At 33.4% G+C, this 16,417-nt stretch overlaps 1 protein-coding gene across 1 annotated transcript; it reads right to left on the reverse strand.

Annotated features, from left to right (window-relative positions):
• Window positions 1-12,524: 12,524 nt before the first annotated feature.
• Window positions 12,525-14,251, reverse strand: LOC131601502 (GATA transcription factor 21-like). Its single transcript, XM_058873339.1, has 3 exons — window positions 13,894-14,251; window positions 13,327-13,728; window positions 12,525-13,167 (listed from the first exon to the last, which is right to left on the reverse strand). The coding sequence occupies exons 1-3, from the start codon at window positions 14,089-14,091 to the stop codon at window positions 12,805-12,807; spliced, it is 963 nt and encodes a 320-aa protein (XP_058729322.1). The 5' UTR covers window positions 14,092-14,251; the 3' UTR covers window positions 12,525-12,804.
• Between the last annotated feature and the right edge of the window lie 2,166 nt (window positions 14,252-16,417).

Below are 16,417 nucleotides of genomic sequence, written 5' to 3' on the forward strand. Positions count from 1 at the left end.
CATTTCATACTATCTAGAATCATGTTTTGACACTACCATCTCTCACACACACACACACACACACTCTCTCTCTCTAAGTTTTATTTTAACTTTCTCTCACTAGATGTTATTATAGCCAAATGCTTTTATGAGAAAAGTTCCTTTGTGAGTGAGGTTACTAGTGTAATTCTGGAAATGGTAGAATTGTAAAATTCACCAAGGGTATTGTTTATATACACCTTGGTTGAATATTGTTCAATTAGGAATTATTTGTGGTTCGAAGCTAAACCCGATAAAAGTTTAGGTTGAGGATTGTAAGACCAGTCTTAGGTTGAAGAATATCCGTATAAAAATCTTCCTTGGTTCTTGGTTAGTCTGTTTAAAACCAAGATAGGTTGAAGATTTGTCTGGTTTTAAAATCTTCATAGGTTCAGATTTATCCCGGTTAAAATCTAGGATGTTATTTGGTTATCCTGTTAAACTATAAGAATTAAGCTCATATATTTTGGAACTTGAAACCTAACCGCTCCAAGGTCTGCGTTCGTGGAAATGTGACTAACTGCTTCATTCCACCGTTGGAAAGGAAGATTGGCCACTTCACTCTCAGCATTATATTAAAGAAAAGACGTAACGCCCACATCTATCGTCTTGTAATGTTTGGTTGAAGGTCAACCATCATTTCCTTGTATAAGGGGGTTTGTGAGCTTTTCCTACAAAAAGCTCTCAAGTATTATTGGAAACTCTCAAGGCCAAGTCTTGGGGAGAGGAGTAGGTCTTTTTGATTTGACCGAGCCTCTATAATTCTCTATGTTCTTCTTCTTCCCTTAACTATTTACTTTCTGCTATTTATTTTCTGTTGTTTATTCTTTTAAAATGTTTTTTAAACTCTGACTTATATTGCAAAAAAAATTCAAAACCAAGTTTTTCCAAACCACACTCTTGTGTGTGAAGTCTCAAGTCCAATAAGTGGCATCAGAGCCTAACTCTTGTTTAAGGACTAATCGTCTCAGGAGAAATATGACTTCCTACACAAGATCTTTTTTAATTCACCACCACCTTTTGAAAATAACAAATTTTATATTTGGCAAGCTATTTTCAAACTTTTTCTTAAAAGCTTATATCGTAAATTTTGGGAAACAATTGTAAAAGGACCGATTTACCCCTCTCATCAATTAGATAATGAAGTAGTGGATAAATATTTTTCTCTTTTGCAAAACCTTTTGTGATTGGATTGAGACCATTCTTCATTCAATAAAGTTATCTATTTCTATAAATGGTAGCCAACATGGGTACTTTGCTTGTTAAAGAGGGGTCAGACAAGGTGATCCCTTGTCTCCTCTTCTATTTTTTATTGCAGAAGAGGTCCTCAGTAGAGGTATTTCTTGCCTTATGGAGCAAGGAAGGTTGGAGCTTATTGTAGGACGCAAGGCTATGAAGATTCCCTCTCACTCCTTATATGCTGATGACATTATGATTTTTTGCAAAAGAAAGATGTATAACATTAAGAAGTGGGTCTTGGCACACCTGTTTCTGAAAGGGGTCTTGGCATCAAGAATCTATCTAAGCTCAATGAAGCTTCTGATCTTAAGCTTTGTTGGGCGTTCCTTCATTCTGATGAGCCTTAGGTAACTCTCATTAGGAACATATTGTTAAGAAAGAGGAAGATCAATGGCCACCGCATATATTTATCCATATGGAGTAGCATCAAATACAAGTTTCAAATGGTTATGGATAATTCCTCCTGGCTTCTTAGAGATGGCTCTAAGATTTACTTTTGGCTTAACCCCTGGTGTAGCCCAGCTTTTGTGGATCTTGTTCCAAATGTGAATCATGACATCTCCATAAAAGTGAAGAATTTCATTACTGGTGGCATTTGGAATCTTCCTCAAGACCTGTACAGTAGTCATCCTAACATCATTAAGGCCATAAAAAATACTCACATTCCCTTGGAGCGAATTGAGGATGAGCTACTTTAGAAGCATTCCTCTTATGGATCTCTCTCCCTAAAGGAAGCCTATATGCATCACAGTCCTCCTAGGCCTTAGGTTCCTTAGCAAAAGCTTATTTGAAATTGTTCCACTCCTCCTTCTATAGCCCTGTTGGTGTGGCGCCTGATGAACAATCAAATTCCTTGTGATTCTAATTTGAAATTTATAGGGTGTAACCTAGAGGTGGAACTAGGCCAGGCTTTTCGTAAGTAAGTCCGACCTATTTTTTAAATTCAAAGCCTAAGTCTGGCCTATTATCTATCATAGGCTTTAATTTAGGTTTGGTCTTACCTTTTTATAAGCCTGGCCTGACCTAATAGCCTATTTAAAAGCCTACTTTATTATACAGTTATTACATATACACACTTGCTTTAGCCTAAAGTAATTTGTTAAAGATCCAACCCAAACAACTATTATTAATCTCTAAAATTATAACTATTATTTAAATTTAGTTATAAATGTCAAATAAATTATAAATTATAACTATAATTATTATTTAAATTAGTTAAATTAAAATTATAATTTAAATTTAGTTAATAATAGTTTCATTATAAATGTCAAATAAATTCTAAATTATAATTTTGAATTTTATAAATTTAATTATTTAAATAACTTGGAGGGATGTATGCCTTATATAGATAATATTGCAACATTATAGTTAAATATTAAAATCTGTAGTAAGTAAACCACTTTGCTAACTTCACCAAAATTAGCATCATAAGTTAACAATCAATATGAGAAATAGTAAACAAAGGCTTCAAGATGCCACAAATATTTAAAACTCACCTGCAGAATCATAAATCTCTGACACACAAACATCTTATAAGTGTGATATCATAATAGATTACACTTACAAAGCGACAGAGATACATCCAAAATCATAATATTCTTAACACAAAATAAATTATTACCTCAAGCCACTACACCACAAGCAAGTTTCTACAAATACTAACTGACATAATGACAATATGATAAAAAAACTAGAAGAACAACTACACAATGCATTGGTTTAAAACACTAGCAAAAATTCAAAACATCATAATAATCCATCAAAAAGGACTCAAATTTTTAAGGTGATCTCTTGATGTTGTTTAGTCGCCACCTTAAAAATAAGAAAGAAATATTAAAAACTATAACAAGTTAAAAAATTATACTTGTAAGAAGAATTATACAAATACATTGTGAAAAGAAGAAGTTTTAACCTTAGACTTTTGTTCCAAGTTATACTTGTGACGAAGTCAATCCCCACCACAAATAAGTGCTTCTATAGATTTCTCATTCTATTTAGAGCGATATTCATCAATAACTCTGCCTCTGGCATAGAAAGTAGATTCCGAGGCCCCAGTAGACATAGGAACAACTAGAATATTAGCAGCCATCTTTGATAAGATCTTATATTTTAAGCTATTGTTCCTCCACCACTCCAATGCGCTAAAATAACTATTATCTCCATCGGGAATGTAAAAATCTTCATCAAGATAAGTTTGTAATTCTGATTTCACTGCAGGAACAACTTCCTTTTCACGCACAATGCTCATGATTCGGTCAAATCTGGTGATGACTAAAGATTGAGATTGGATCAAAGATGATGATGATGAATTGATGCTACTAATATGAACTTCATTAGAAGATGACTCTTGCAGACTTAGAGAAACATATTCAGCATATAGCTCCTTTAATGAATTCTCCACCTTCTTTATATTCTCTTTAGGAACTTCAACTTCATATAACAATGGAAAGAATATATCAATAGTATGAAATTCGCTCCTTGGATCCAAAACACTAGCAATAGCCATCAACAAATTGCATTCACCCCAATATTTGTCAAACTTTAATTTCATAGAAGCTGCCATTTCTCTCATAAATGAATTTGTATCTTCTGCTGCTTTATCAATGCCTTGCTTCACCTTCCAAACTTCTGCAAGTTATCGATTAGAAGTACGGTACTCACTACCTGATATAACAAGAGTGGCAAGATTAAACACTTCAAGAAATTGACAAACTTTCTCAACATTGTCCTAATCTTCATATGAAGGTGCATACTTATAATGTGGTTCTCTTTCCTTATAAGATGGAAATGCAATCCTGAATTTCAATGCAGCGGATAACATGTGATACGTAGAATTCCATCTTGTTGGGCAATCAAGTATGAGCTTCCTATCTTTTAGCCCCTTTTGTTCAACAACATCACATAAAGCTTTCAATCTTGCATCATTATGGTTAATATACTTCACACTTTCACGAACTTTGCCAATGACATCCTTAATTTGGATAAGGCCATCTTACACTAACAAATTTAGTACATGTGCACAACATCTAACATGAAACAATGCCTGTTGAATGTAGTATAGGGCAAGCAACAAACAAGATTTGGAAATATTGATCCGTGATTTATCGTCCACAGAGATGGAGAGATGCCATTCAACAGTTTCTACGGTTTCGAACTTGGGTTTGAATGAGCAAAAAGTAAACAAAGATATAGACAGGAAAAGAATAAACACATTCTTAGAAGAGAAAGAACTTATCAGGAATGTAAATATATTCACTCTTCACAAACATACACTTACCAACCCATTATACTCAACCTACGATACTCATCTATGTTATCACGTATCTCTCACATAAGCGTCCATCTCAGGAGCACAAACGAGATCATCTCACAACTAAGGTTATCTCTAACGCGAAGTCGCGAGAACATCCGCATTCTCGCGTCGGCGATCTCTCGCACGCCGCTCAAACACGAAAGCATTAAGAACAGATACAAACAGTGAATGCTAGCTCTAAATCTATCTCTAGAGTTCATAACCAACAGATAATCATCCTAGATAAGGATTCAAGAAGTTTATCTCCGAAGCACCCCAAATCCCCAGCATAGAGCAAAAATCCAGAACAACATCAACACAGATTCGTAAAGCAAGTTAAATATAACATTATAATCGGTAAATATACATAAGATTCAAGTAAATATACAAACAAACCCAACTAAAGAGAAATACACAAAGAAGAAGAGAAATGAACCGAAAATCTCCCGGTTTGTCAGCTCCGTTCGACGCTCAATCCACCCCCGATCATCCGTATGCAACCTCCGAAGTTGTTTTCTAAGCTAATTTTGATCTAAGAATGAAGTTGATGGTGTTGGGACTCAAAAATACCCAACCCATAACCTAAAAATGTGTTTTTGGCCCCTTTTAACGAGCTGCTGTCTTAGCAGGTCCGCTTAGCGGACCCCCTCCGCTCAGCGGACTCAAAATTGCATCCAGACGCTGATTTGCTCCGCTGGAGCTCCGCTCAGCGGACCCCCTCCGCTTAGCGGAGTCTGCTAAAAATCAGATTTTGTTTTCGCCATAACTCGAGAACCGTAACTCCGAATTTCGTCCGGTTCGAAGCGTTGGAAAGCTTATTCAATGCTCTATCCAATGATGAATGAATGAAAACCAAAATGATGATTTTGGTCATCCTTATTTTGAGTCTTTGGAAGTCCGCTTGACGGTGGCTAAGCGGGCTTTCACCAAAATTGCAAAATCGAAGCCGTGCCTTTGACACTTTATTCCTCAAGGCTCCAATAAGCATGAATACCTATAAAAACAAAGGAAAAACTATCAAATGGTATAAAAGTATATGAAAATACAACTATTCACAAAGTATACGTATTTATACACAAAACGGAGAATTATTCAAACGGTATTAACAAAAGTATCGATAAGTGCCACTATTTACATACACAAAATAAGTACATTTTGGCACTTATCAAACTCTCCCCAACCTGAAACTTTGTTTGTCCTCAAACAATGTCAAATAAATCAAAGAATCAAAAGTAATAAACCAAAGAATTGTGAATCAACAAGTTTTGAAAACCAAAAACAAATGTATGGCTCAACACAAAAACGTATAAACAAAGTAAATACTTACCACTATACTACAACGACAACATGTAAACGAAACGAATCCTAAGCACAAAAAGCATACAAAACATTCTAACACAATACAAGCTCACATCATGAATCACACCTAGCAAAAATTCATCAATGGATGAAGAACACACAAAGGTGAAGGACTTTTAACACTCATCCAACAATCTTGCAAACAAAAGATTAAATTATGAATTCATCCAAAAATCACATTGAAGATACAAAAGCAAGAATCACAAGGACTTTTCAAGGTTGTAATGTGGCTTGGTTAACAAACAAGGGATAAGTCCTAAGGCTAATCGAAACAAAAACTTGCCTAAACCTAAGGGAGTGATCAATCCACCAAAGATTCAAACAACACAATCTCGATTAAACTTCTTCCTTAACCATAAGTTTCTCAAACCAATCACAATACTTATTAGCACAATTATTCACTTCTCTTTTCTTTTTCTTTTTCAAAACTTTTTCACTTTCTTTTTTTCTTTTCTTTTCTTTTCACATTTTTTTCTTTTTTTCTTCTTCTTTCTTTTCAACCTCATAGCAACAACCACATAAGTAGGAACCATTTCTCTCCCCAACTTGAATTCAACCACACCATCATATGAATACTCCCTACTTTCTAAGGCAAGGTAAAAATTCATACCAAAAATCATGGTTGAGGGTTCAAGAAAATAAAGAATCAATCATCCATGCAAAAATGAGAATTAAACACTCAAAGATAAGCATTTAGCAAAAACAACATGGATATTGACAAAAAGGCTCAGAAGGGTTAACAAATGATCACACACTCACAAGGTGAATTTAACTATTTGGTTTTTGTAGTTGTGCTCAAAATGAAACAAAATGCCTTGATCCTTTTCATGCTTTCATAAAATCAACATAAACAAAAGATTAAGCATAATAAAATCCAGTTAAAACAAAGATTGTGGCCTCCAGCATATGTGAATAATGGAAAGCTTCCTCACATTTATGGTTTGGGAACTAAAGTGATTCAATCATCAAGCAAGTAATGCAAAAGAATGAATTGTATGGTAATTGTACAAATGAAAAGTTTCTTAAACATGTTATGCTATAGAAAGCGATAAATGAGTACCTTGAATGATACAACTTCAAAAACAATACCCTACCATACATCCGCAAGTTGAAACACTCAAGCTTTGGAAAATCACCTCAAAAATCTTCGAATTACCGAATAAAATTTGAATCCAAACAACCAATAAAAGAATTAGAAAAACAAAATTATTATCTACTAGTAATTAGCCTTTGTGAAAGTGGGAAAAAGAAGGGAACCAAGTGGAATAGGAACCCCACTGGTACAGAGCAGAAAAACAAAATTCTGCTATGCTCGCTTAGCGGGCACATCAAAACTCAGAAAAATCAGAATTGCACCAGCTGTTTCAATCACTCGCCACTTCACCTAAATACCTCATAAACAGAAATATAAACAACATTTACAACCGTTGGGGTGCCTCCCAACAAGCGCTTGTTTTACGTCGTTAGCTCGACGCCTTTATTGTTTCGGTGTTTGGAAAGTAGCCTCCTCTCGTCATGCCATGGTGACGTCTCACCGCACAAGCCTAAAGAAAGTGTCCTAACCAACCACTCAACAAACGTTACGGGTACAAATATATACAACAATTATACGAACATAAAAGAAAACGCAAGTATACAATTATGTACACAAACCAACACATATGCACAAGTATGGAACACGAACAACTATTATCATATAAAAAGAGAAAAGTTAGTGAATGTTGGATTCACAAGTTGAAAAGTGATGATTTGTTATTAAAGAGCTCATCCGAGATCAACATGTTTCACCAACATTCACCAACAAAAGTATACTTATATGTAACATATACAAGTAAACTTATTTGGTGAACATAAACAAGTAAACATGTACAAGTAAATATATATACAAGTGAAACTATACAATATATACGATACATACAAAGCTCAAGACCACAGAAACTATTGCGATGCAATCACCACCATCCCCGGCAACGGCGCCATTTTGTTGAATGTAGTATAGGGCAAGCAACAAACAAGATTTGGAAATATTGATCCGGGATTTATCGTCCACAGAGATGGAGAGATGCCATTCAACAGTTTCTACGGTTTCGAACTTGGGTTTGAATGAGCAAAAAGTAAACAAAGATATAGACAGGAAAAGAATAAACACATTCTTAGAAGAGAAAGAACTTATCAGGAATGTAAATATATTCACTCTTCACAAACATACACTTACCAACCCATTATACTCAACCTACGATACTCATCTATGTTATCACGTATCTCTCACATAAGCGTCCATCTCAGGAGCACAAACGAGATCATCTCACAACTAAGGTTATCTCTAACGCGAAGTCGCGAGAACATCCGCATTCTCGCGTCGGCGATCTCTCGCGCGCCGCTCAAACACGAAAGCATTAAGAACAGATACAAACAGTGAATGCTAGCTCTAAATCTATCTCTAGAGTTCATAACCAACAGATAATCATCCTAGATAAGGATTCAAGAAGTTTATCTCCAAAGCACCCCAAATCCCCAGCATAGAGCAAAAATCCAGAACAACATCAACACAGATTCGTAAAGCAAGTTAAATATAACATTATAATCGGTAAATATACATAAGATTCAAGTAAATATACAAACAAACCCAACTAAAGAGAAATACACAAAGAAGAAGAGAAATGAACCGAAAATCTCCCGGTTTGTCAGCTCCGTTCGACGCTCAATCCACCCCCGATCATCCGTATGCAACCTCCGAAGTTGTTTTCTAAGCTAATTTTGATCTAAGAATGAAGTTGATGGTGTTGGGACTCAAAAATACCCAACCCATAACCTAAAAATGTGTTTTTGGCCCCTTTTAACGAGCTGCTGTCTTAGCAGGTCCGCTTAGCGGACCCCCTCCGCTCAGCGGACTCAAAATTGCATCCAGACGCTGATTTGCTCCGCTGGAGCTCCGCTCAGCGGACCCCCTCCGCTTAGCGGAGTCTGCTAAAAATCAGATTTTGTTTTCGCCATAACTCGAGAACCGTAACTCCGAATTTCGTCCGGTTCGAAGCGTTGGAAAGCTTATTCAATGCTCTATCCAATGATGAATGAGTGGAAACCAAAATGATGATTTTGGTCATCCTTATTTTGAGTCTTTGGAAGTCCGCTTGACGGTGGCTAAGCGGGCTTTCACCAAAATTGCAAAATCGAAGCCGTGCCTTTGACACTTTATTCCTCAAGGCTCCAATAAGCATGAATACCTATAAAAACAAAGGAAAAACTATCAAATGGTATAAAAGTATATGAAAATACAACTATTCACAAAGTATACGTATTTATACACAAAACGGAGAATTATTCAAACGGTATTAACAAAAGTATCGATAAGTGCCACTATTTACATACACAAAATAAGTACATTTTGGCACTTATCAATGCCCCTCTAAGAACTAACATTCTGCTTAGTGGATAGTCTTCCTTCAAACTTTTTAAACACGATTCATTGTAAGAAGCATTGTCTACTAAAAATAAAAATATCTTATTCTCGATTCCCCAAGATTTCAAGCACTTGAAAATTGCATCAGCCACATCAATCTGACGCCTTGAAGGATGAATTTTCACAAAATTCAACACCCTTTTTTGGAGTTTCCATCCATAATCAATGAAATGGCCAGTGATAACCATATATTCAGCTACTTTGTGACTTGATCTCCACATATAAGTAGTTATACTAATTTTGCCGATTTTTCTCAATAAATCCTTCAAAGTTTTCTTCTTATCCTCGTATATTCTCAAATAATCCACTCTTGCTGTTTTTTGACCGATTTTATGAAAATATGAGTTTGCATATTGGAAAGCCCACATCTATACTTCATCCACCACCATAATAAATGGGTGTTCATGCACCATAATAGCAGAAGCAATGATTTCTCCCATCTTCTCATTTGTATATCTATTCCCAATAAATGGATTATCCTGATTAGAAGGTTGAAAGGGAATAAGAGTTTGCTTCTTTTATTTAGCCACATGGAGCTTCCTTTGCATGCAGATTTCACAGTGTCTTTTTAAATGGCTAGTGTTGGCCCTTGAACACCAGTTGCGAATTGGTATTTATAGTATCTGCAAACAACCTCCAACAACGCCTCCTTCAATTTCAAATTCGTTAAACTCATTCCAAATAGGAGAAGTTTTTTCCCTTTTCCTCTTCCTCTTCTGCAATGAATCTTCAATCACATGATCATGGTCATTTTCATTGACTAGTGGGTTATGCTCCAGCTAACTTGAATCTATTTGAACACTATCATTTTCTAGAGTGGGAGTTGGATAGGATGAAGGCATTATAGTTTATATTTTTATTTGTTTATAAGTGAATACTAAATGACCTATCCCTTCGGTTTCCTTAAAAATCGATGGATAACATAATAAGATTTTACTATAAAAGTACTCGTTAAACAAATTTTACCCTAATCATAACTTATATGTTGCCTCCCCAAACTAGTACATATCATTCTTTGGGATGGATTGCAAGACAGAAAAAATATTCAATGTTCTTTAATCTTGAAAAACATTCAACTTATGCTTCGTTTCAAAATGAGTATTGTTTAAGGTTTTTGCACACAGATTAAGGAATGTGATAATATTATCAAGTGACATTGTATTTTTACTAAATTAACTTTATAAATATATTGAAAGTAGTGTACAAAGTAATAATTGATGGTAGAATTGGAAAAATAGCAACCATTACTACATTGAAATATGAGAATGACATTTATTTTGAAACAAATTTTATTTGCTAAAACGACACTCATTGTGAAACGGAGTGAGTATCACCGAATATACGGGACAGGTCGAGATTGCAGTTGGTTGAGGTCTCTGATTTAAAGCATACAATAAAATTACGAGTTGTCTTTCAAAAGAATAAATGCTACAACCATTTTTGAAGATAATATTATGCCTAACTCAATTGGAAGAGTGCTGCACTAAAAATATCAAACAAAATATATTTCTCCAAACTTTATTTCATTCATCTTTAGAAGAATGGTAATATGAACATTTGACAAATCTGTTGTATGATAATATTGCAGAATTTTTTACAAAATCATTTTCATATAATTTTCTTAACAACTGATACAAGTCTCGGAAATGGTTGTCTAGTTGTAGATGGAAAAGGAGAATAGAAACATTTTGTTATTCTCACGAATATGTTTTTTTTTCTCTAACTTGGTTTTAATAAAACATTTCTCATATTGACGTTAAAAAAATGTGTTATAAATCACCAGACTGTGGATGTCAATGAATAGTCTTTTATATTCTTTTAACTTCCATAAATGATTTAATAGTAGTTTTTAATTATCTTCATTATTCACTTATCTTATTTGTGGATTATATAAATAGCACACAAATTTTGATGTAAATATATACTCTATATCTATCTCAAAATATAAATAAATAACAGTTTTTTGTCCTAGATTATAAGGAAAAAAATTAACTTTTAATTTTTTCAAGTTAAAATTAATTGCAAATTGTATTAAACTATCTCTTTCTCTTTTAGTGTACAGTTAATTTTTTTCTATTAATTTTTTTTAATGGAAAACGCAAAAAAAATCCTAATTCAAATTATTATGTTTTAAGTGTGATTTTTAGAAGTATTCATGAAGAGAATAATACAAAACTTTTTTTTCTTTGTCTCTTTTTTTTTTTCTAGTCTAATGAGTGGAATTCATTATTTAGAGGTTAACAAATGAAATGTCACGTATTCAAACCCTTACTTCTGTATTTGATGTTTCTGCTCCACTGCCAATTCATACCAATTCAGTAAAGTAAATCAAACCTTATTTTTTCACTTTAGTTTAAACACTTTTTCATTACAGAAAATTTTTATTCAAAATTCTTAAACAATTCCATGGTGTCCTCATTAACTTGAATAAATTATTAAACAAGTTTGAGAAATTATTGTATTAATTTATCTTTTCTTAATAAATAGGCATATATTGGGTAAAAGGCAGTACCATTACCACTGTTAGATTTGTCTCCGACTAAAATCAGCATGTGAACCATAAACATAATGACTAGGTTTGGTATTCTTGAGTTGAGTTGCGCCGCTCTTGTCTACCACCATTTCGGTACAATAAACAGTAAAGAGTCAACCAGACTAGCTAGCTAGCTAGCTAACTAGTACCTACTACTTGCCTTGTTACTACACTGAAGCAGACAAAACCTAATTAAACGGTACATCTCTTAAAGGTTCTCTCTAGACACAAAAAGCTGCACCTCTAACCCGTATCATCACTGTCGTGATTCAGACAACAGAACATCACTCATAGGTCAAATATTTTACATTAAAAAACTAAACTACTTACGTGACACAAAAAAATAAGTTGTCATGTTGCTTTCTCATCCACATATAATTATTTTCTAAGGCAACTATTCAAGTTTATAATTGTCTTTTAACTATAAACTCAGTCGATAGTTGTACAGAGATATTTGACTATTCATAGTTGTACAGAGATATTTGACTGTTGATAGTTGTACATAGATATTTGATTGTTGGACACAGACTCAAATGTATGATATTTTACTTATTTATTTTTAATAGGTAAAATTTCATATATCAGTTACAAAAAACTATTCAAGCTTATAGTACTAGTAGAAATTAAGAACATGCTAATTCAAATCAAACATTTATATAATTAAGTTCACAACTCACAAGATAACTCTCTCCCACCATTAAGTTACAACAAACAATGCAACTTATTTGTCCTTTTTCCTTCCTATTATTATCCTACAACTATCTTTATTGCACCTTCCTCTCACACACACAAAACGTTTATCAAATTCAAACTAGCCCTAATAACTCCTCATTAAGATAGATATAACAATATATCAAAACCCTAGTCAACAATAATCATAAATTAAAACACTGAATTAAGATCTTAACCATGGACTAGTCCATAAGATAAAGCCATAAGGAGGATTGCAGCCTCCTTCTCATCCTGAGGGAAGACTTGTTGAACTGCTAAATTCTGGCTTAAGCTTAATCTCAAATCCTCGAAAGTGATGAACTTGTTTCTACTAATTTGAGATGGTTTTGTTGCTTCAAGCTTGCGTTTCTTTTTCATATGCGGTGAACATTCATACTCCATTTTGGACTTATTCTCTTTTTTCTTCTGCAATTTTTTTCTCTTCGCAGAAGATGTTTGGTGATCAGCAATTGTGGTACCGTTTTCAGACGCTGCAGCCAATGCCATGGCGCGCCTCGCCTTCCTTTGTCTAATCCCACACGCGTTGCAAAGTGACTGTTGAATTTTTCAACATCATAGTTAATTGATTAGTACTAATAAATAAGCAAAAAAAAATCATATAGTGATTCGTCGAAAATTACCATCAATCCAAACACAACGCTAAAATTTGAAGCTTTTAGAAAATCCTAATTATGAAAATATAGAAATACATACCTTGGGGCCTCTAGGTCCACTCCTCCAGAGAGGGGTCTTAGTGGTGTTGCAATCAGAGCAAACCCTAATAGTAGGGCTATTATAGCTCGAGTAATTGTTGTTGCTGTTGTTGCTGCTGTTATCGGTTCCTTGTTGTTGTTGTTGTTGTTGATCTTCAAACTTATTCGGCTTAATATCACCGGTTTGAGGATCAGAAACCATCATCTTTTTCATTATTCTCATCTTTGATGACATCCACTTCATTGAAGCACCATCCTCCTGATCATAATCTGCTTGAATATTTTGAGTTTCTTCGGTACTAGTTTCTTCTTTCTTCCAGCGAATTGTTAGCTTATGTTTGCTTCTGCTGCTCTCATGGGTTTCTGCAGTTGATCCACTAGATGGAATAATAATCTTCTTAACCTAATTCAAGATCACATGATCAAATTAAAGGACATGCTATAAATATAAACTATGATGATAAAATACAAAATCATATCGATCATATATATAATAAAAGATTAATTAATTACGCCACTGCAATACTTTTATGATGCATCTTAATTAATTTGTATAAATATATTTTACCTCTTCACGAACATGATCACGGTTTGTTTCGAAGTAATAAGACGGTTCTTCTAGAACTTGATCTGGTAGGATAGGATAAGACGATGATGGAGAAGAAAATGAAGAAGAAGAAGCAAGATGAGTTGGACTAGAAAGATGATCATGGTTTTGATCTTGATTAAGATCCAGAGGCATAAGGTGATAAGGTGGGGGTAACATGATGCATACACAGAAAATATAGAGAAGAGGGTGAAGGAGGAAGATTAGATATGCAAGGAGAGTGTATATATGAAACTGAAACGGTATTGTTTGATCTTTTTGTCCACTAATATATAAGAGATGAAGAGAGGGAGAGAATGGGATCACAAGATATATGTGGCAACATGTCTTCTCATCATCATTATATAATCAAATATATTCCTCTAAATGGTTTAGTATTTTTCCCATTCATAAAAAAAATATTCCTTAAAATTGTGTCCTGTCATTATTAATTTGATGTTTGGTCAAAAAATGTTACATGAAATTTAATTACACAAGTTTAAAAAAATCCAGGAGTGAGTGAGGGAGTTAAAAGATATTGAGGACTTCTAATATAACAACTTATATATTAAATTGTTTAAAAAATTCAGTCCAAAAATATTAAAAATATAAAATGAAAAATAATATTTAAAAGATACCGAAATTTCATTAAATTAATCTTATTTACACGTTAAAAGTAGTGTAGACAATAATAAAAATAAAACATAAATGCATTAGTTGAATTAAAATGATGTAAACAATTGGACTAAAATTTTAACTTTGTCTGATGTATTTTGTCTACGGTATTTATTTATATTTATATATTAATGTAAATAAATTATTGATATTTATATAAATAAATAATTTTTAAAACTAAAAATAGAAAATGTTTTGCTTCAACATGTCAAAATCATTTTTTCCTTATCCATGTGGTATGGCAGAAAAGAGAGATGGTACAATTTTTCCCATCTCTTCTCTTTTTTATTATAGTGAATTATAGTAAAAATGATCAAGGGTAAAAAAATAATGTAAAAAGAATATAAATATAGAGACAAGTATAGAAAAACATAAAAAGTTTCTATATGATTATAGCAACTGAATTTGAATTTGCTCCGTGAGGATCTTCTACATACTTTTCCAAAAAAATTGTTGTTGTCTTATTATTAGATCCATTGTCTAGCAACTCAAATATCTAAGTGTTTTTTATATTATATGCAAAGAAAAAATAATAAATATTATATGCATAAAAAAAAATGAAATTCAAATTTCTAGCTAGAGTAAGAATGTGAAAAAAAAAAAAAAAAAAAGAGTAACAAGTAGAATATGACATTCACGTGAGTTGCTATGAGAGGCAAAGAAGACAAAGAAGAAGGACAAAAAAATAAGGAGTGTGTGGAATGCTACTGCACTGACCCTACACGTATGATAAAACCTTATCCACAGAAACCAAATGTTTTTACTGCAAAAACATTTCACTGCAAAGTTGAAACACTTTTCACTTTTCATTTTTTTTGCCATTAGGGTTTGGTGGTTAGTTGCATGAGATTGAGAACATGACATGCAAATAAAAATCATTGAATGCTGTTGCAGACAAATGGACAGATCCCGACGGAATAATTCTGGAGATGGACAGAGTCAATTAATTTTTTAAGTTTTTGATTTGGTCTCTACGATGGATAGGACCATGATGCAGTCTCCATCTTCATTAAGTGTAATGGTAACAAACAAGAAAATGCATATGGCAGTGATTTTTGAGATACATGTGATATAGTTTTCATTGAGTGAGTGATCTTTTTTTTCTTCTTTACATAGTTACATCAATCATCAAAGGTTATACACAAATGGAAATAAATAAGTACATTATGTACTCATTTAGTTAGAGGATAAATTTATACACGAATGTCAGGGCTAAGTAATTGGTTTTTGGGATTTGCACAATTGTGTGACATGTCTAGAAATATAATTAAAATTATAGATACTACTTTCTTAGACTCTTGGAGTTTCATCTCTTAAAGACTTTTCTTTTTAAGTGCTGATAACAATGATAGAATGAGTATGACCACCGTAAATATGAGGTTTAGATTTAGAACAATGTGTACACATATGTATTTTTTAGGGCACGTCTATTTACTAGTTTAAGTGCCCCCTATAATATACATGCCTAAGGTGATATTTAATGAGATTTTTTTTATTGATGATAATTTGTTAGTAATGTTATATGCGCTAGAAGTTTGTATTTTTGTTTTTAGAGTTTGTTTGGAGTTCTATATTTTTAGGTTTTTGGGCGGCTGTTGATTGTATAAATATGTGAGACAACCTTATCCTTTGAGATACTTTTTGAGGTTGAGATCCAAACATATCTAATATGATATAAGAGTCGAGTTAATGACTGCAATGTGAACATTTGACTCAGGCCTGTGCTACGTGTGAGGATGAGTGTTGAAGTAGGTATTTGTACTGTTGGACTTTGTTTGAAGTCCCACATTGCGTAAGTTCTTGAGTTGTTGATTGTATAAATATGTGAGAG

Source organism: Vicia villosa, linkage group LG1 (assembly GCF_029867415.1).
Source record: "Vicia villosa cultivar HV-30 ecotype Madison, WI linkage group LG1, Vvil1.0, whole genome shotgun sequence".
Lineage (NCBI taxonomy): Eukaryota > Viridiplantae > Streptophyta > Magnoliopsida > Fabales > Fabaceae > Vicia > Vicia villosa.